This window comes from Contarinia nasturtii, unplaced genomic scaffold (genome assembly GCF_009176525.2).
Source record: "Contarinia nasturtii isolate CC-2019 unplaced genomic scaffold, AAFC_CNas_1.1 Cnas_scaffold_4220, whole genome shotgun sequence".
NCBI classification, from domain to species: Eukaryota; Metazoa; Arthropoda; class Insecta; order Diptera; family Cecidomyiidae; genus Contarinia; species Contarinia nasturtii.
In genome coordinates, this window is record NW_022201515.1 from 1 (window position 1) to 19,610 (window position 19,610).

At 33.1% G+C, this 19,610-nt stretch overlaps 2 protein-coding genes and 1 non-coding gene across 9 annotated transcripts; all 3 read right to left on the reverse strand.

The window, feature by feature from the left end:
- Positions 1-124: 124 nt before the first annotated feature.
- Positions 125-1,126, reverse strand: LOC116350517 (ankyrin repeat domain-containing protein 2A-like). Its single transcript, XM_031782324.1, has 6 exons — positions 1,029-1,126; positions 932-956; positions 807-829; positions 621-740; positions 470-568; positions 125-391 (listed from the first exon to the last, which is right to left on the reverse strand). Exons 1-6 carry the CDS (start codon positions 1,084-1,086, stop codon positions 195-197), a joined length of 522 nt encoding a protein of 173 aa, XP_031638184.1. The 5' UTR covers positions 1,087-1,126; the 3' UTR covers positions 125-194.
- A 1,671-nt stretch (positions 1,127-2,797) lies between these two features.
- On the reverse strand, positions 2,798-2,870 carry Trnam-cau. Its single transcript has one exon. It is a non-coding gene; the product is annotated as a tRNA-Met (tRNA).
- A 4,052-nt stretch (positions 2,871-6,922) lies between these two features.
- Positions 6,923-19,367, reverse strand: LOC116350515 (rho GTPase-activating protein 190). Of its 7 annotated transcripts, XM_031782319.1 has the most exons (19): positions 19,133-19,367; positions 17,827-18,962; positions 17,622-17,633; positions 17,035-17,493; positions 15,630-16,058; positions 14,990-15,409; positions 14,712-14,890; positions 14,205-14,591; positions 13,238-13,372; positions 12,030-12,074; positions 11,462-11,682; positions 11,281-11,371; positions 11,011-11,181; positions 10,529-10,771; positions 10,387-10,463; positions 9,441-9,825; positions 9,242-9,373; positions 8,860-9,013; positions 6,923-8,660 (listed from the first exon to the last, which is right to left on the reverse strand). In XM_031782319.1, exons 1-19 carry the CDS (start codon positions 19,280-19,282, stop codon positions 8,462-8,464), a joined length of 5,025 nt encoding a protein of 1,674 aa, XP_031638179.1. In that variant the 5' UTR covers positions 19,283-19,367; the 3' UTR covers positions 6,923-8,461. The 7 variants fall into 7 exon arrangements, with proteins under 7 accessions (XP_031638179.1, XP_031638182.1, XP_031638177.1 ...); XM_031782322.1 differs by lacking the exon at positions 11,011-11,181; XM_031782317.1 differs by having other exon boundaries at positions 11,044-11,371.
- Positions 19,368-19,610: the final 243 nt, after the last annotated feature.

Genomic DNA, 19,610 nt, shown 5'->3' on the forward strand with positions numbered 1-19,610 from the left:
CTCATTTTCCTCCTCACCATTCCTCCTCCTCAGAGGAACAATCCCTGCATTTTATCAAGCTATCTGACACTGTTAACACATAAAAATAGTTAAAACAACAAAATAAAAGAGAAAATCATGCTAGTTGTTTTTCATGTAAATTTTTATTACTTGTTTGATTTTGTACCGACAATAAATAGTAACTTTTTTAAATACTAAAATAGCGCTTTCTTCAAGTATTTTAGTCTAAGTTGTCGATCTTCAATCTCACTCTCTTCAGCTTTAAGAAGCATTTTGTGAATTTTGTCCCGTCCTTGTTCCAAAGCCACATCAATTGGTGTTTTTCCATCGTCATTTTCAACGGTAATGTCTGCATCATTTTCCAAAAGAAGTTTCACAACATTGGCATTACCTAAAACCATTTCATCAGTTTAACATTTCAGCCATTTTCAAAACATATTCAAATTTTTGAAAGTATTAATATCTATACCATTCAAAATGGCTTCATGAAGTGCTGTATTGCCACGAAAATCAACGGCATCAACATCTTCATCGTAGTCGATTTCATCCTTCACTTGTTTAAGATTACCTACAAATATGGATTGAGTGCGTGGAATGCAGTCTTTTATGATTTGTGTTACCTCTTCGAGCAGCCACATGGAGCCGAGTAGTTTCGTCGCGGCCTTTGCCTCCGGTAATTCCGAATAAAATCATGTCAAAAAGACCTTCAAAGATATTATGCTCGGCTTTCTCTGCAACAACTGCATAAAATTAAAGACACTTTCATTTCCAACACATTGACATGAAAAAAAACATTCTATAAATACCGTCCCAAAAATCATCATTTGCACTGTAGGTCGTACATGGTAAATAAATGAAGAAATTTGTTTAAAATTCAAAAAGTCATATAATTTCAAATTGTAGCATATTTTTTTGTTGGTTTTTCACTCACCGTTCTGCTTTCGATATCTTTGGAACTGATGAAAAATTAAAACGAATCACTTTAATATCGTATTATTAAATAAACACTTGAAATGTTCAGAACTTACGTGCCGATATGACTGAAGTGAATGCACAAAGTACAATTAAAACAATAAAGAATTTCATGTTTGAAGATTTATTTAAGTTTGATCCGAAGAGGTGAATTTTGAAACGAATACTGAACCGGAATGATTCTTCACTTTTCTTTTATATCGTCGATGACATAATTCAAAGATTGGTGAAAGTTTCAACGAAATATAAATTAAAAAGAACCAACGAACGCGTTTATACTCTTTGCTTTTAGCATATGTTTATATGACACGTCTTTACGAAACATCGTAGAAAAGTGAGAGTTTGACTTTGAATTTAAATGAACCAACAGAAAGCATTTTACGAGTGTAATGACGTCTCCGCTTTGTGCTTACATTCAATTTGGATATTCCAATGATCGATCGATGACGAAGAAAAATACGATGACGATTGATAATATTACTGTTGGGTGTGTAAATATATTGTATAAAATTCTATTAATCTTATTGGCAGAGGTGAACGAATGCCCGATTTCATATCGACTTGTCAAAAACATTTTTTTTTCAACTGTTGTTTAAAGAAAAAAAGATGAATTTGGAGTGTATCGCCTCTCGATGTTTGGTTCCAAATACGATAGTATTCTTGACTTCTAAAGAAATAACTTGTGCTGACAAATTTATAAAAATCTATGTTTTATTTTCACGTAAAAGATTTACATTTTTCAATAGAAAAAAAAAAACAAAATTGTATACTGTTGGAATGAGTTCTTTATTCCATAGCAAATTTTACTTTTTGATCACAATATATTTAAAAAAAAAAGCAAAAATCGCTTAATTTACAAAAGAACTGCTGATGTATAGGCGGAATATGGAGCAGCGGCTACGTATGGAGCTGAATAGGCGGCAACATATGGATAAGATACATATGGAGATGTGTTACCTATGAATTCATAAAATTAAAAAAAAACTTTAAAATTGACCTTTTTATTTTTAATTGGTTGTTTAAAATCGCAACTCACGAGCAAAGTATTGGCTGCTTGTGGCCAATGGAGCAGCTACAACGGGAGCACTGTATGCGAGAACTGTATCTGGTTTTGGCTTTGCACAAACGCAGGCAATAACCATGAAGACGAAGAACAACTTTTGAATAAAAAAAGATAAATAAATTTGTATAACAAAAATCTTATCATTAGAACAAACAACACATTGCACAAACTCAAGCAAAATTTATAGAAAAAATACTTACGACTTTGTACATTTTTATAAAGTTTATTTGGCTTATTCGAATGATAAACAAAAACTGATACCTTTGCCAAATCAATTTTGGCTTTTATACAATCGACTTGGCCACCAGCAGTAGCGATTCACAGCATTCAAACGTCCATTTTCAAAGTTAGTACGTGCCATGAACGAAAAAATAATCGTGAGTGAATTTTAAAATAACGTATTTGGAGTGTGGCGATGTCGCAGTAGTTTTAAGTGAACGACGTGAAACGCATAATATAATAGTGTCTATGATGACATTGGTGCTGTGTGAACAAATCGAAAAACTGAGGTAATCCGAATAAAATCAAAATTGAATTTTGTTTTGTTTATCGAAAAAAAAATCACAATTTTACGCTGTAACACCAACAAAATTCAACGCAATTTAGTTCTTTTTCAAACCTTGGTTCTATTTAAGATGCCTTTTAATAGACAAACAGTTGATTTTTTATTTAAATTTCAATATATATTTTGAATAAATTAAAAAAAATGTTTTTCATTTTTCGGCAGCTGAAAAAGCGTTAAAAGTACGAATAAAAAAAAATTGCCCTGTGTGAGGCTTGAACTCACGACCTTCAGATTATGAGACTGACGCGCTGCCAACTGCGCCAACAAGGCTATGAATATTCTTTGGCAGACATCTTGTATCAACAACCAACGCGGTTTAGAACCATTTTGACAGCAAACATAATCTAAAAATACGGTGTTGTCTCTTCAGAGACTGGCGATTGAGGGTTCCACGTGATTGTCGTAGGTTTTGAATAGAAAGCAAGATAGCATACAATGTATGCTGTGAAGTGTGAAAAGTTTTTTTATTTGTCGATTCTATTTTTAGTCATTTTTTTCTGAAATTTAAGAAAAAAACTAGATTTTTGTTTATTTTTGTAGATGTATTTAGTAATCATTGTTTACACATTTATAGTACAATAAATTGTTTATTTATTTTATGTGAATATTCATTGTTGTTGCAAACACGGAATTTGAAATGATTTTTGTTTCGTAACGATAGTGTGTTATTTAATCAACTGTGGGGTGAATGAATAAAAATTCCATTGTTAGTAAGAAACGGGGCATTTACCGCCGCTTTCTTACTAGTTTGCTCTGATATTTTCATATATATATATTTTTTATTTCAAACAGGCAGAACAAAGTCAAAACAAGCGACAACGCATTAAAAATTCTCTTTGGTATCATCATTCTCTTGAAATTTTCACTCTCTCCCTGTGACATATATGTACATGTTACATTCGCATCAAAAAAACCGTAGACTTAATCTAATGCGCGCTAGTACTAAATGGGGCTTGAAAGAATGAATTCTGCTTGTTTCTTTCGGAATAGAAATGTTTTCAATGCTCTATTACTGGTTATTATTCTTTGCTCCGATTTTATTTGTTTCAATATTTCGATATAACAAATGGTTGCTTAAGTTTGAAGTAGCTGATTAAATGCTTGATTTCTTTGTTCATATTTTTAAGTGTCATATGTCTTGGCGAAGCTCGTTTAATTTGTCAATGGGTTCTCTTGTTGTATGTGTGTGTCTGTGACAATTCCCTTCTTCAACCAACCTCTTACATTGTCAATTAGAAAAAAAACTGTACGTTTTTGTATTAGCTGGTGTATTTGGTCGCCGATGATCAGCGATCAATTTTTAGAAAAAGAAAAAAAGACATAGTCTTTTCCCATTATTTTATTGTTCTTGTCGAATTGGTTCCATAAATTCATTTTAATTCTCTAAATCGTAGTTGGTTGTGTTCTTTTTTATATATTTTCATAAGTAATAATTTGAATCAGTATAAAACATTTACTTAGCTAATTTTCATTTTGAGTTTTGGACATTCTCATCATTTGCTTCCTTCATTTGACATTTCTTCATTTCTCTACATTTAACACAATACAATTAAAATGGTAAAAAAAGCTGAGGAATGATAGATCAAAAGATGCGCATATCGGTTAGCTACGGTTTCTTTTTAATCATCACATCAACTATTTCTATGATGTGGAAATTGGTTATTTTATTTGGAAAATTTACGAAAATCTTGTAAATAACTCATTGTATTGGTCAAATCGCAAATAAAATTCATAACAATCGCTCCCAATGGATTTTATTTCCATCATTATTTATTTCTATTCATTGTACGAACTTTTTGTTTTATTTTTATATAATCCAATACTAAAAGATATTAGGCGTAGATAGAACGAATATTGTTCAGTACAGAAAATAGAATTCAAGATTCAGTGTGCTCAAATATGGATTTAGTTAAAGGTGCTGTCAAATGGTCAATTTGTTTTTCGTTAAAATTATCGAGTTTATTGTTTTACATCGGCTCTATAAATAGTTAGTTAAACTTAGTCATATGTGGTGGAAGTATCAGGTAATTTATTTCATTTTTGTAAATTGTAGGTATTTTCTTTGTCTTCTTCAAATCATTTCCATGCATTACAAGACGTTCTTTAAGAGTTTCACTCTTGACACATTTTTTCATTTTTTTAAGTGCATTTTTTTGAATGGGTATTGAAATAAATTAAATGAATCAAGAATTTAATGGAAAAAAAGACATTTCAAATTCAATGAATAAAATGAGTGGAAAGAAAGAGAAAATAAGCCACTTATAAATCCAGCACACGCTTAATTTCCAACATTTTTGTTTCTTTACATAAAAAAATTCTTTCACCTTTAAAAAAACAATCATTATATAAAAATGTTATATTGTTTTATCGCTTTCGTGCTACTAATGATAATGTCCAAGTGTTTTTTTTATTGTTTCGTTAAAATTTGAGTAAAAACATATCAAAATAAATCATTCACTAAATTGTAACTAAGTTGTTTTCTTCGATCTACCCATATGACACTCTGTCTAATTGAATCCATTGTTCATGTGAATAAAAAAAGTTTTGATTTCCATTTACAACCGTATTACACCATGCTGTCACTTGATTTCATCTTCGTTTGATGTTTCATATAATTTTTTAGGAAATTCTTTGATTTATTGACTATTGTCGTCAAAATGTCAAAATGTACAAAAAGCATAGACATGTTTTTTTTTTCAAATGTGCGATGGGGCTTGTTGGAAATCGAAAATGTGAAAGCAAAGAGGACAGAATTTAAGTGCAGAAATAGAAACGATAACATACAGCTGAAAACAAAAAGATTCAATGAAAGAAACTAATCTACGGACTGAAAATAAACGAAAAAAGAAACGGGATCGAAAATAATATATGAAAAACACAGATGATTGTGCACATTTAGATCGTCTTTATTTTCCTATGATTTTATTCTGTTTTTTTTTTTTGTCATTGATTTTATTTTTTATACACAACATTTATAATTGATATCATTTTTAATTCTAAAGAGAGACTCCTTTTAATGAATTCTTCATTTCTAAATCTTCCTTTGTTTTATATCTTAATTCACGAGCGAAAGAAACAGCCTGCGATTACATATGCTCGTATATTCCATTGAAGATAATTCATAATGAAAATGGTGCATAAGACCCTTTCTTTTATAAATCGTTTGAGTCACTTTTTCTGAAATGTAAGATCGTTCAACAAAATTCACTCGATGGTTTTGTGTGGGCTGAGTTAAAAAAGAATCAATCATATTTAGAATTGTGTTGAACGATGCTTAAATTTCAATATTGACATACATATTTTGTTTAGTTTTGTTCGTTTTAAAGCCATTTTCGTAAATATGTTGTTTTGAATGAAAGTGCCAGAATGTGGACAACGGAAATTTGCAATTCAATAAGAATTGCATTGACTCTCTGTCTCTCTATATCTTTCGCCACTTGATCAGGGCACAGCTCACACATAATAATAACGTTCAGAGATTTTTTTTTTTTTTTTTTGAAATTCACATTGATGAGAATAGACATCATAATATCGATAAAATATGTAGAGAATTTTTTCACAAATCCTATTGTAGTTTCCCATTTTGATCTCTAAACATATACACAAAAATAATATCGATTCTTGTCACTTGCATTTTTTTATCTCTCTCTCTCTCTCTCGCTACAATATAAAAATTTATTTGTTTATTTTGAATTTATAATTAATGATGCTTGCCATTTCTCAATAATACACTAGATTTTATAATTTGTTTGTATTTTTTTTTTTTTTTTGCTACGGCAGAAAATGCAAATAGTCACTACGAACGATCTTATACATTGATGGCATTCAGTATATTCGGCGTGGGATCTAGTCGGTAGTCCAAATATGTGGCCTTCAACGTACAAAAAAAAATATATCAAATAACAAATAATAATGTACACACTGAGTTTTGTTCATTTGTTCCGTTTGAAATAAAGAAGAAAAATATTATAAAACATAAAATACACACAAATTAAAACAACAAAATTTACACTAAGAAAAAACAAGCAAAATAACGAGAAAAAAATGATAAAAGTGTTTTAAATAAAATGTGTGTACTTTTTTTTCGCATTTTGAAATGGCAACAATTTCAATGTAAGTTATTAACTGATTTCTATTTGCTATATATGACTATCTACGTTATAATTGTGGGATAAATGTGTTGTTGAATACCCATTTGCATTTAAAATTCAGGAATTTCAATTTGAAAACTAAATATTTACACAAAACTATGAACTCATTGTATTTATTCAAAAATAAAAATAATATATATCAAAGAAATTTTACACGAAAAAATGTGATTTATTCTATTTGTTTTGTTTATAAAGATGTCCCGTCATGTTTTCAATGAAAAAAGCGTTTTACAATATTTATTCTGGCATTCGCAATACACGAACACAAAATATTTGTTCTTTTAAAATCTATTTTTCTACAATTATAATTTTAATGGCATTGAATTTTGTTATTCAGATTATTAATTCATAAAAAAATGAAAATAAAAACGGAATGTTTTGGTTGAAGCGCAATTTGTTGTTTTATTCCATTTGCACAGCAAAAGATATCGCCGTTTTTTTATAAGAAGAGAGATTTCTTTCTTGTCTATTTATTCGTTCGATCAAGTAGTTCGATTGTTCGTCAACGAAGTGGCGTTTTGTCCGATTTCAACAATTTCAATTTGATGATTTTTTTGTTCATCAAAGAGAGATTCTACTTATATATCGATAAATTAAATCGATTCGCCCCGAAAATATCGCTTTGAACGAAAAGAAAGCCGACAGGAAGACCACAACATTCGACAAAAAATACCAAACTGAAATATAGTGCGAGGAAGATTACGACTTGAAAAGGGTGATTTTTTTCAAGGATGAAACAATAAAATTTATTTTTTGGACCATTTTTCGGGGCATCGTACTAATATTTATATTTAAACGTTCATTGTTGGATGAGAGCATTTATTGATGTTAGTGATATTCAGTTTTGGGGCTTCGATTGAATCGCATTTAAAGGAGTTTTACTTTGACAATGTGAGCGTGTTCGAGTTTGGTTATATTTGTGTGTTTTTGTTTGTTATATTTCATTGGTTTGCTTTCTACATGTTTCACATCAAGAATATAAACTATTTTCTCATTTTACTACCTATAAGTTGTGCGTTAAGCGAATGGGAAAAGAATTATTATTTGTTTTTTATTTATTTATTTATTTGTAATTAGTTTATTTGGCTTCAACGTTTGCATGCAATGTATTTGATTTCTACTGATTAAGAGCGGGTGATATTGATGTTCCATTTCATTTGTATTTGATCGGTATGCTTAATTATTTTAAAATCTGATTTATTATCTGATCGTGTCAGCTGATTTTTGTTGTTAGTGTTCTATAATAAATTTGTTTAAGTGCATTCACAAGAATTCGATTACTCGGTAATATGTCTACTCAATTAGTTCCTTTTTTGTGTGCGTCAGCCAATTTCCGTTTTTATTTCTAAATTTAAAATGTTGATTTCCGTTTCGCAAATTCACTAACCTCGGCTTTTGGAAATTGAATGTGGTGACAGTAAATTTCTGTTCTCTTTTTTCGCCACAATTTCTAATTTTTCCATCTTTGTGATAAAGTTCATCTTGACTTCAAATAGTTCTTTGTCTGTTTTTTTCTTCTTATTCTTCGCTTTTTCTTTGTCATTTTAATATATGATTGACATAATTTGCATTTTCTTCATTTAACCGATGCATTTTTTCTGTTTCATTTCATTTCCATTTTATAACAAATAAATAAAAACGGACACAATTACATTTGCATTTAAATGATTAATTATTTATAATATCATTCAATTGGTATACTAAATCGCTCTAAACCATGACAAACGCTTCTTTGCCACAGAATAAAAATGGATATTGATCGATCATTGTTTGTACGATGTCTTCCAAATAGGGTCGCAATTGCTCGAAATGCATCATATCAGTGAAATGAATTGGAATCAATGTTGGCCACCAGCAAATTGCCAAGTTCTTGCTATCCATACTGTTGAGTTTCGAATTTTCAGACACACTAATTTCCGAGAACGATGGAGAACATAAAAAATAGAAAGAGAAATTAATAATAAATAATCTCGTCGATATCGTTATATCAATGAAAAAAACGGACAAATCAAGCCGTTTTCAAATTTTGAATAATTGATTGGCTTTCCAATCAAAGCTATAACATTTAAATTGCAAGGTAAAGGAAAATCGTTCAATTTAATGCTTACCGTACAAAATGTTGGAAAATGTATTTCAAGATGGAGAAATTGATTGGCGGTAACTTGTTGAGTAGACCTCGGAGTGCAAGCAGTCGACAGCTTCGATCGGTTTTCACTTCCATATTTAAGTTTGATGGGGCTCCGTTTCGGGACAAAATTGACGCTGTAATTAGTTTTTTTGTTAATAAATAAGTCGATATTTATAAATAATTCGCAAATAATAGTGTCAGCGATTTTGTGAAGTTGGCACATTTAAAATGCACTCATTGTTCGATGGCTTATACTTTTTTAATTTTCACATGAAAAATGTTCGATTATAATAGATAAATTTCATTAGATGTGGGCAGTCGTTTTTAAATATATCAATTTTTAATAAATTTAAAAAAATTACCTGCGATTTCTTCGAGTTCCTTCATTACATCTTTTTCAAAGAGGGGCGGTAGATGCTTCGAAAAGAAATCTTTCAATGCAGTTGCAACTGCATTCACAGGAATATCCATTACATCGATATCAGCATTTGGTTCTAAGACGAAATTGAAAAAACAAATGAATAAGACGTTTCAAGCGTCAAATGTGACATATACACTCACCCTCTTGCAATTTTTGATACAATAGTTCGACGTGTGCTCGGTTACCGGGCACTCGATAAATACCCTCCGAATCTAAGCCCTCTTGTTCGATAAATTCGACACATTTTTCCATAAACAATGGAACTAAATTCTTTTCCGATTGCAAAAAGTCGGATAGTGCGGTGCCCTCGACCATATTTTTTCCATTCGGTTTGGATTTGCGTTTCATTTTCTTTTCCAATTCCTTTTCTTTATCCATGAGCTTTCTCAATTTGGCTGCTTCGTCTTTGGCTCTTCGTTTTTCCAATTTTTCCTCTTCTTTGCTGGCAGCCAATTTTTGCTTTTCACGTTTACGCTCCAGCAATTTTTCACGATCATTGTCCTTCAGCTTTGGCACAACACCGAACTAAAATTTAACGTTGTCAATGTTGGATTTCGAAATTAAAATCAAAAATTGCTCAAATATAATAAATTATTTCAAATCAAGTCACAAAAAATCAAATCATTTACTTGATTTGAATGCATCATAGGTGATGACGAGGGTTCTTAGGGGTCGGATGACCCCCCCAAAATATTTTTAGGAACCCTCAACAATTTTGGAAATGAGGACCTTTTTTTTGCCCTTCACTTTTTTTGGCCGAGAAAATTCTTCCGATTTGCTAGGGATTTCCGCCTCAAAAAGTGACTTTCAAAAAAAAAAAGATTTTATCCTCATTTCGTACAAATTGTTGACATCGTCAGGGACCCCCCATGGATTTTTTCAGGGACCCCCTACGGAATTTTGCCATCACCCCCCTAAATTTTTTTACGTCATCATCTATGTGAATGCATCATCTCAAATAATGATTTGTTGATTTGTAAAATCATTTGATCTCAAATCTGATGATGCTGGGGCTATTACAAAATCTAGACATTTAAGTGAAAATAAGAGTTCTTCGAAGAAGAAAAAAATGAGATAGCAACGTACGATTGGTGAGTTATTGTCACGTGGCGATGAGACATCTATGCTTGACTCCTCCTCTTGTACATCACCGTACATTTTACCTAATGGCATCAAATTAAACCCAATTAAAATCCCGATCCAATTTATTTTGTCAAATGCAATGTACCTTTTTCCAATGTGCTTATTTTCTTGGTTTCATTTTTCATTTTTTGATAGAGAGACGATGGAATTTCTGGTGGACAAACATAAGTACCAAATGGTACTTTTGGCGGTTGAACAGGTATCGCTGTTCGCTTCTTTCGCATTCGTTTGTGTGTTTGAGCTTTGCGATTCATTTTATAATAACCATCAAGTCCGCTGCGATTCTTTTGTTCCGATGAGCTTGACTCACTATCTGATTCAGAATATTCTGCGAAAAGAGAATGCAAACATTTCGATTAGTTACCATAATCATTGTGATAATATTAATGGACACCGTTCACTTAAATCCCTATTCAGCAAATGCAGAAAAACAAAACAAAAAAAACAACAACAACAAAAGGTAATGCAACCAACAAAATCAAATCAAAAACAATTCAAAAATCAAAAGCAAAAATGTCCAAAAAAAATAGAATGCAACTGAACAAAACAAAAGAGTCTAATGTGTACTTGGTCCTTTATCACGTCGATGTCGCGTCTTACTGTTGGATTTGGATGTAGATGATGTGCCATCGTGATGGGTAAAGTTGAAGATGGTCGGATCCGGTGCAGTTCCAACAACGCCATCCAAACCGTACACATCTTTGACTTGTGCATATTCCGCCAAATCATCCGAATCGTCTTCAGGTGCAGCAAGGGGAGCAGAGCATTTTGTTTTTGATTTAGATGTTGATTTTTTGGTAGAATTTTTAGAAAGTTTTTTATTTTTAGTTTTATCACCTTCTTGCATATTATTATCACTGTTGACATTCATGCGGGCCAGTGCATCGTTAACAATGGCGAAATTTTTCAAGTTCAATTTGCCCGGTTGCTATATAATGCGAAAGAGACAGAGGGAGATAAGAAAAATGGTTCATTTAAATCAGTTTTGATTTCTATCAGATAAATGATGATTATTTACCTTAAGCGTTTGACTAGGTCCCTTTGGTCGAACTTTACTACCAAAATTTGTGTCGCTTTGACGTGGATGACGTCCTGTTGTGAATGCATGATGTGAACTGAAATTGTTCCATAGTATGTTTCGTCGACCTTCTTTTTCACCCGAGCTGCTACCCAAACCAGCGATTCCGCTAATGCCTACACCGCCGCGCTTATCGTTATATTGTGCATCGTCCAGCCAACCTATTTAATTTCAATTAGCAAAGAAAAAAGCTTTAGATTAAAATCTACAATCTTCAACGCTCGATTTCTATTGGCAACACGAAACGAAAAAAAAACCGAAACGAAAATGAAAAGAAAAGAGAGACTGAAAAATAAAATGGAAAATAGCCCTTGAAGGCTTTCGACGTAAATATAACAGAAAAAAATGAAAATTGCAAACATTTGAGCATCAGAAGCTCAACGAATTCAAGACGAGAAAAAAAAATTGTGAAATAACATCAACAAAGTGGTGAAAATAGAAAATAAAGAAGAAGAAAGACGAATTGAATGTAATTATGCAAATGAATATGGATTTTGAAGAGATTAACCTGAGTCGTGAGTTGTTAATGAATCCTTCGAACCACTTACGTCGGCTGTAATACATTATGTTGGTTTTTTTTTTTGTTATTAAACAACATGAAATTTTGAGAGAAAGATAAAATGTCAGCACAAAGATAATGTAACAAAAAATTGAAATTAAAATCCAAGAATTGTGCTCATTTCTACGGCTTACTCACACAAACTACAAATAATAATCCAAGCAATAATAACGGATGACCAAAAGTACCCCTTTTTTATACAAGAATTGAGAAAAATAATGCGAATAATTAATTCTATGCCACACACAATGAAAACTTTTAAATTAAAATACGACATGGTATGAAGAAATATTGCCAGGGGTGACTGTCCCCGGTCACTTCTTGCAATTACTCACTGAAGCGAATACCAAAAAAGACCAAAAAACCAAATATACATATAAAATTAAGGTTGACACCAACCAACACATACGACGAAGGAAGAAAAAAAAACACATAAATGAATAGCAAATGAAGATTATTCGATAGCTACGACAAAGATAACAAATCCAAAAAATGTATGCTACGAAAGAAAAGAGAGTGGTCCCGTTCACAGTGTGTTGCTTAAAAAAAGGATAACGGTTTCAGTGGTGCACTTTTTGGAGCTCGACAGCAGACGAAATCCAACAAAAATAAGCAACAATGAATGGAAGTCATGACACACAAACGAACAGACAGATAGACAGACAATAAATTTGACAAGAACTACAAATAAATTGTGAGACACTCGGGTGCGATAGAGAATCGTGTGAGTGATAATATATATCTAGAGAGTGGCGAAAAAGGCAAAATGGAAGAGAATTTGCTGTTGTGCTGAAAGCTTGGTGGTAGTGGTGCAAGTTTGTGGTCGATTCTTATTTTATTTATTTTTTTACTAAAAAAAACTAACAACATTTCTATATTTATTTGAATCGACAAGTGGACCTCAACACATTTGTCTTGGCCGGCAACTAGACTTTCATCGGAAACAACAAAGCATAAACAAAAAAAAAACACTATTGTGACAGCAAATCTAGTGAAATTTGTGCAGTTTTTTCTATCATAGTCAATCGCAAGCCTCTTGAGCTTATTTTGTGGCCAACAAAACAAAACAAACAGATACAAGTCAAATCAGAGAGACATAGCGAGAGAGTGTGAGAGCAATTTTTCTTATAAAAAAAAGTTAAATGATTTCGGTTTACATGTGATGTCGTCTAGACTGGACTGTGAGGCTGAAACCAAATTGCTTTTATATTGTCGCATCATTGACGACGTTCCGATATGATCAGGTGGTGCTGGCTCGGGAGGTGTCGTTGGCGGTGGATATATCTGAAAGCCTTTTTTTTATTCGTTTATCGCACAGTTTTATCGTCGGGACGCATTTTTTTAAGTATTTTTGCCAGTTTCGGAGTTCGTAGTGTTTGTTTGCATTCATTCGTTCGGTTTTTGGTGAGTTGTAATTATGTTAAATATTGAGTCATTATTTGCGTTGGATTATGTTTGTTGTTTTGATTTATGGATTTGAATTTCATTTTTTGTTTTTTATTTGATTGGTCGGAGGGGGTGCACAGTCGCAGGAGTAAAGTAAACAAACCATGGATAATTTCGTTTCGGTTGAACGCATTTGATATATACACAAAAAAAGATTATGTGTATGCAAAAGTTTGCAATTAAATTCGAGCGTCGGACGAAGTGAGGAAGACACAAAATATGAGGGAAGAGAGAGAAAGAGAGAGAGAGAGAAAATTTTGTACGATATGAGTTTTGGTTATTACAATTTCAACAATGTTTTTAATTATTTGATGGATGTTTGTGAGTTTTAATGATGTGATTTTTTTTTTTGTCGAATGAAAATTGATGGGTTGAGATGAAAATATTTTTGGGTGAAATTCTTTATCTTTTTTGTGGTTTGGTTATATGGATTTAAATGAGCAATCTGATGTATATATGTATATGGATATAAAATATAGTACAAAAGCGATGTTAATTAGGTAGCAATAGCGGTTTAAAAAAAAAAGAAATTTCAATCAGCATGCAAAATGGGTATTTTATGATGATATATGTTAGTTTTGGGTTTTTTCTTTCTTTCTGTATAATATTATGAATGCGAAATGTGGATATAGTTTTGCTTAATAAATCTGAATAGAATGTGTGTACTTGACTCGTTACCTTGGTGAATAAGTCTAGTTTTATCATCCTTATCATCATCGTTCAAGTACGAATCATCAATGCCCATATCCTTTTCGCCGAGCATATACAAATGTGGGTATTTCTCATTATTATCGTTCAAATTGAAATTGATGTTGTTATCATCGCCCCCGTTGAGTGAATTAAGTGATCGTGTGGGTAGATGTTCATAATTTTCGCTGCCGGAACCGTCAGCATTCTTAAGCATATAACTGTCATGACGCGGCGGTGGTTGCGGCAAATGGTGTGTCGAATGTTCAAGCGTACCTTCGCCGGAGTCCAATGTAACTGGTTCTTCCATATGAAAAGCTTGTTCGATTTCCGGTTTCTTTTCCCAAACTTCTTGCAAGAACGGTGTATAAAACGTAACTGCAAAATGAATCAAAATCGATAAAAAAAACTTATTTTCTTTCTTTCCTTCTTATCTTCATTGATCAATTTATTCAAAAATTAAAAAAAAAAATTAATTGTGATAAAATGATAAATTACATTTCAACTGATTTCCTCCGGCTGATGTCATAAAGTGTGCGCGTAATTTCTCAGCAACGGTGTTCCCTTCTGTAATTAACATCTGACATAATTCATTGTTGAAAAATGCATTTGCTCCGCCATTGTCCGTAATGGCAATTAGTTGCATCGGCAAGTTTGGAATATTCATTGAGAATGCACTGCATAAACAGAAGAACACAAAGAAAAATACGTTTAAAGTTTCTATTGATCTGAAAGACCGTGACTTGAATGTCAGAGAGAAAATCAAATGCACTTACTTCAACGTTGCTAACGAAGCACGTCGTTTTGTCGAATACAACAGTATAAAACCGTGCACCAGTTCATCGCGGAATGCATTGGCACCGTGATACGATGAGAAAATCACTTCGATTTTCCGTTTTGTATCACCCAAAAACGATTCAAATATCACACTACGTTCGCTGGACATCGTGCTCGTTGGCTCGGATAGTATCGGACTTAGGATGCTCTCAACGGAAAATGGATCACCGCAAAACATGCACACGATGATTCGAATGTCTGGCTGTGCATCACATTGATACAGATCGTCCGGCTTTTGATGTTCGGTCAGTCGAATGCATTCAATAATGTTATTCAAAATATTGTAAATGTAATTTTGGTGCTGTGATTTACGATGATGGTAGAAATTCAACGACGTATCGATGAATGTGCAGTGCAACCTAAATTTTCGATTGGGAATGAGGCAAAGTCGAGCGGCGGAAAGAGAGAGGGGGAAGACAAAGTGGTAAAAGTTAACAATAGCAAATGCCAATATTGAATAAAACGAGTCAAGTGGATGGGTGATACGTTTGAATGGAATCAGTGGTTTCCAAACATCGGATGCAGCACCACCATCACCACCACTGACGGCTTATGCATATATTTGTCAAATGTACTCACATGTCGGCCAGATGTTGGCCTTCGTTGCGCAAAATTTCAATTTCGTTGTCATCCTTTTGATCTTCCGGCTGATAGACCAACACCAATGGAATGCATTCGAATTTATCTTCCATTTCTAAATTAAACAGTAAACTCCGTTCCAAGTTATCTTTTAAATATTCAACCGTATGTTGATTTGAGTACACGCAAATTAATCCGCTTGTGTGAAAATCGATATTTTTAAATGTCTCGTGGTCGCTGCCATTTATGATGCGCGTATGCAAATAGTATGGTTGACCATCGTATATGTATTCTCCATCGTCGCCACAATTCAAACAAATTTCATTAATTATATCGCTAGCTAATTGCTCGGCACCGAGAACTAATACATTCAGTGTACAATCGCTGGGCGGAAACGATGACGACTGCTTCCAATGATTTCTTGATAAACTATGTGTGAAATGCAAATGAATAATTGTTGTAATAACTATCAAACACGAAACAGAAAACTCTTCATATATATATATACATAAATGCATCATACGTTGTGGCTGAATTTGATTGCACATGTGTGCAGCCACCGTAAACGGCAGCACACCCACACATGCAAACATTCGCCTTACAGTGGCCGCAGTTGACGGTAACGTTTTAATTAAATCAAATTATGTGATGAGCAATGATTTGTGATTTCAATATAAATTCATTGAGAATTTGATTAAAGCGTATGTGTTCAGCACTATTGGTTTCGATTAAATAATGACTATCAATTGGGAAATTCTCCATATTTTTTTATTTTCGTTCAATTTTCTTTCCATCGAACGGTCCATTGGCTTCATCAGTATCGTAGAGACCATTAGCCTCGCAAAATGTGTGAAATATGGAAAATGAAGTGGAATTTTATCGAAACTATTTTTACAAAATGACATGAAATGTGAATGAAACAAAAAAATTTAAACCAAATATGTTCCCCACGGCTAATAACTTCAACAAACAGGAGAAAATGTTATGGATAAAGCATGCACACGATTAAGGTATTACAACCAACTTTTAAATCAGGTTAAATGCACTCAAGTGAATTTCATTGTGGAATAACCTCATTAAGTTTGTAAAGTTATTGACGTTAACACGAGTAAAAAAATATTATGGTTTAAATCTAATAATGGAAGCACACTCATTTCTTGCAGTTTCATGTGCCACTGCAATCGGGGTTATAGTAAATTTTAATCAATTTAAATAAAGTTCCACTTTTTTGTACCATGCAATCAATGAAACTGAATTTCATCGTGCATTTTAATGCGTGTCTTTTATTTCGATGGGTTTTTGTAACTTAAATTGCCGTAATTCCGTATGAACAATTTGCGAACAAAAATATATATATATATATAAAGAGGAGCTATAAATGTCGAATTTTGAGTGTTGTGAATACCTTTGTGATTTTTTGGCGCCAATGATCCGTTCAACCATGGCATCGACGCAATTTGGAAATGCCGGGCAATGTTCTCGGAGTGGAACATGAATAAAACCAAGATGCTGGAATAGCATTAATTTTCGATCTTGGTCTAGTCGGTCAAGTATTTTGTAACGTGAGTCATCTTGTAATACATCCGTAATTTCTTTGATGTCGTCCTGCGTTATCGTACCAGATGGTTCGATGCTTTTGAAATGATAGAATAGGTCGGCGTTTTCAAGTAGAAGCTCTTGAAAATTATGCTTTGCTCGTTCGATAATCTCTTTTTGATGATTATCGTAGATTTGCTGGCAATCATGTTCGGATAGTGCCTCAAAGCATTCACGACCCATGAATAATACGCGCACTTCGGCTAATTGCTTGCCGGGTGTAACATAGCCCGCCTCTTCTAGAAGTTTTTTGAACTGTTTCTTCCATCTGAAAGAAAAACACAACAACATATTAATAAAAGGAGCAAATTGGATGGTGTATACATTTTTAGCATGTTCAATTGTGTTGCTGTTTCTGACGCAAATGATATATATGTATATAATATATTTTTTTACCTCTTTGGCATCCTTTTTGTTAGTTTGTTAGCAAAGGAAAAAGTGGAAGAGCGTTACGGATATTAATGTTATACATTAACTATTAAACTGAATTAAGTCTTAAATCTAATAAGTTCATTCATCTTCGAGCTTGATCATCTTAAGATGAGAAAAACAATAAAAACACAGAGAAAAAATGCTAATAACAGCGAGCTAAACTACTTACTCTAGTCGTTTTTGTTCTTGTTGCAGAGCGTTCAAGTGGTTTTTGAAAACAGTTTCGGCTTCCGGTGTCTCAAGCACATCAAATGGAATGCGTGGCTCATCTTCGCAATCGCTAACATCGCTCAGATCCATCCATGGTGCTTCTTCGCATTCAAAAAAGTATTGGTCATATTCGGTGTGACTTTTAATGTACGGACGAACCAGATTCCAATCGCCGCCGCTTATTTCACGATTCACCGTTTGCAAATCGGGCAAAAATTCATGTAGAACACTATTCAAATTAAGCATATAGGCCTGTAGACGACGCGATACATTGTCTTCGCGTAATTTTTTCACATGACGTCGGAAAATCCGTTGGCCAGCCTCTTGTCCAAATAATTCCAAAAATTCTTGCCAATCTTTGTGTATTGCAAGCATTTTCGATGCTTGATTCCATGTCGTATGATAATCACTAATTTGACTGCGTATCAATCGGCTGACTGCTTCTGTGCTGCAATCTAGTAGTTCTTTTCGTGAACGCGATGCCTCATTATAGCTGAGAATTTTTGTGCGAACTTTAATTTTTTCAAGTAATTGAGCGAGCAATAAAAATGCAATGTCCACATTGATCGCTTCATGCGATGATGTTTCAACCAAAAATATATTGCCTTTGTACTCTTTGCGTTGGCATATTTTTTCCGCTTCGCGTACAAAATGCTCATTGGCTTCGTCGTTTTTTGTCGTCACCAGTACGATGGGTTTTTTATTTTTCATGCATATATTTATGATTTGCTGCACATATTCCACTTGCTTTTCAATTGACCGATTCGGTACGGGACTTACGTCAAACACACAAATAAAACCATCAATTGCCAATCGTCCATCGGGAATGAGACGTTCTTCGTACTCTTTTTCAATGCCTAATTGATTTTTGCAAATGTACATCAATTTTTCAGCTGATACAATTTTTGTAGCCGTACAACGTTTGATATATGATTCCATTTTTCCAACTTTAAACGGTTGAAATGTTGCATCGTCCACAAATTCAGTTTGTTCAATGACATGAAATTGATAGTCGGTACCATCCTCAGATGTTTTACGAACATCTCCCCAGTATAAAAAATGATCATTGTTTACAATGCGACCGCTGAAATCCGACTGTTGAATATTGCACACACAGTGATTGTAACGAACAAAGATAATGGAGTGCGATGAGATGAAACCGAATAGAATGGAGAACAGAAACGATGAAAAAATAAAACAATGTTAGGAAAAAGAAAACGAGTAAATATTTGATTAAAAGCTTTACAAGTGTGTGATGAATTTACCTGGCTTAGAACAGATATGTGATCGATAAAGTAGTCGTCGGTTAACGGTCGCACGAATCGATTGCACAAACATGATTTGCCAACGCCAATTTGACCTTTGTCCTTTTCGGTACCGGACATACCGACCACCGATACATTAATCTGCCTCATTTTTGTTGGCCACTGTTGGTATTCACTGGCTCTACTGTGTGAACGTATTTATGTCCAATGCAAAACGAAACGTTTTTGCCTGAAGGGATTTCTGGAAATAACGAAATGAAGAATATTTAGTAAATTACGGCAAAACAATATATAAATATAGAGATCTATATGCAACACAAAGTTGATAATAAAGTTTAATAGTGTTCGCATAAGCTGCACTTATTTTATAAAGCATAAAGATAATTTGTAATTTCCCATAATGCAATAGATTTTGATTTTGCTCTATCTCTGTCGTCCTTTTCTTCGTTGACTCGGTCTTTTTCGGTACTTTTACCAT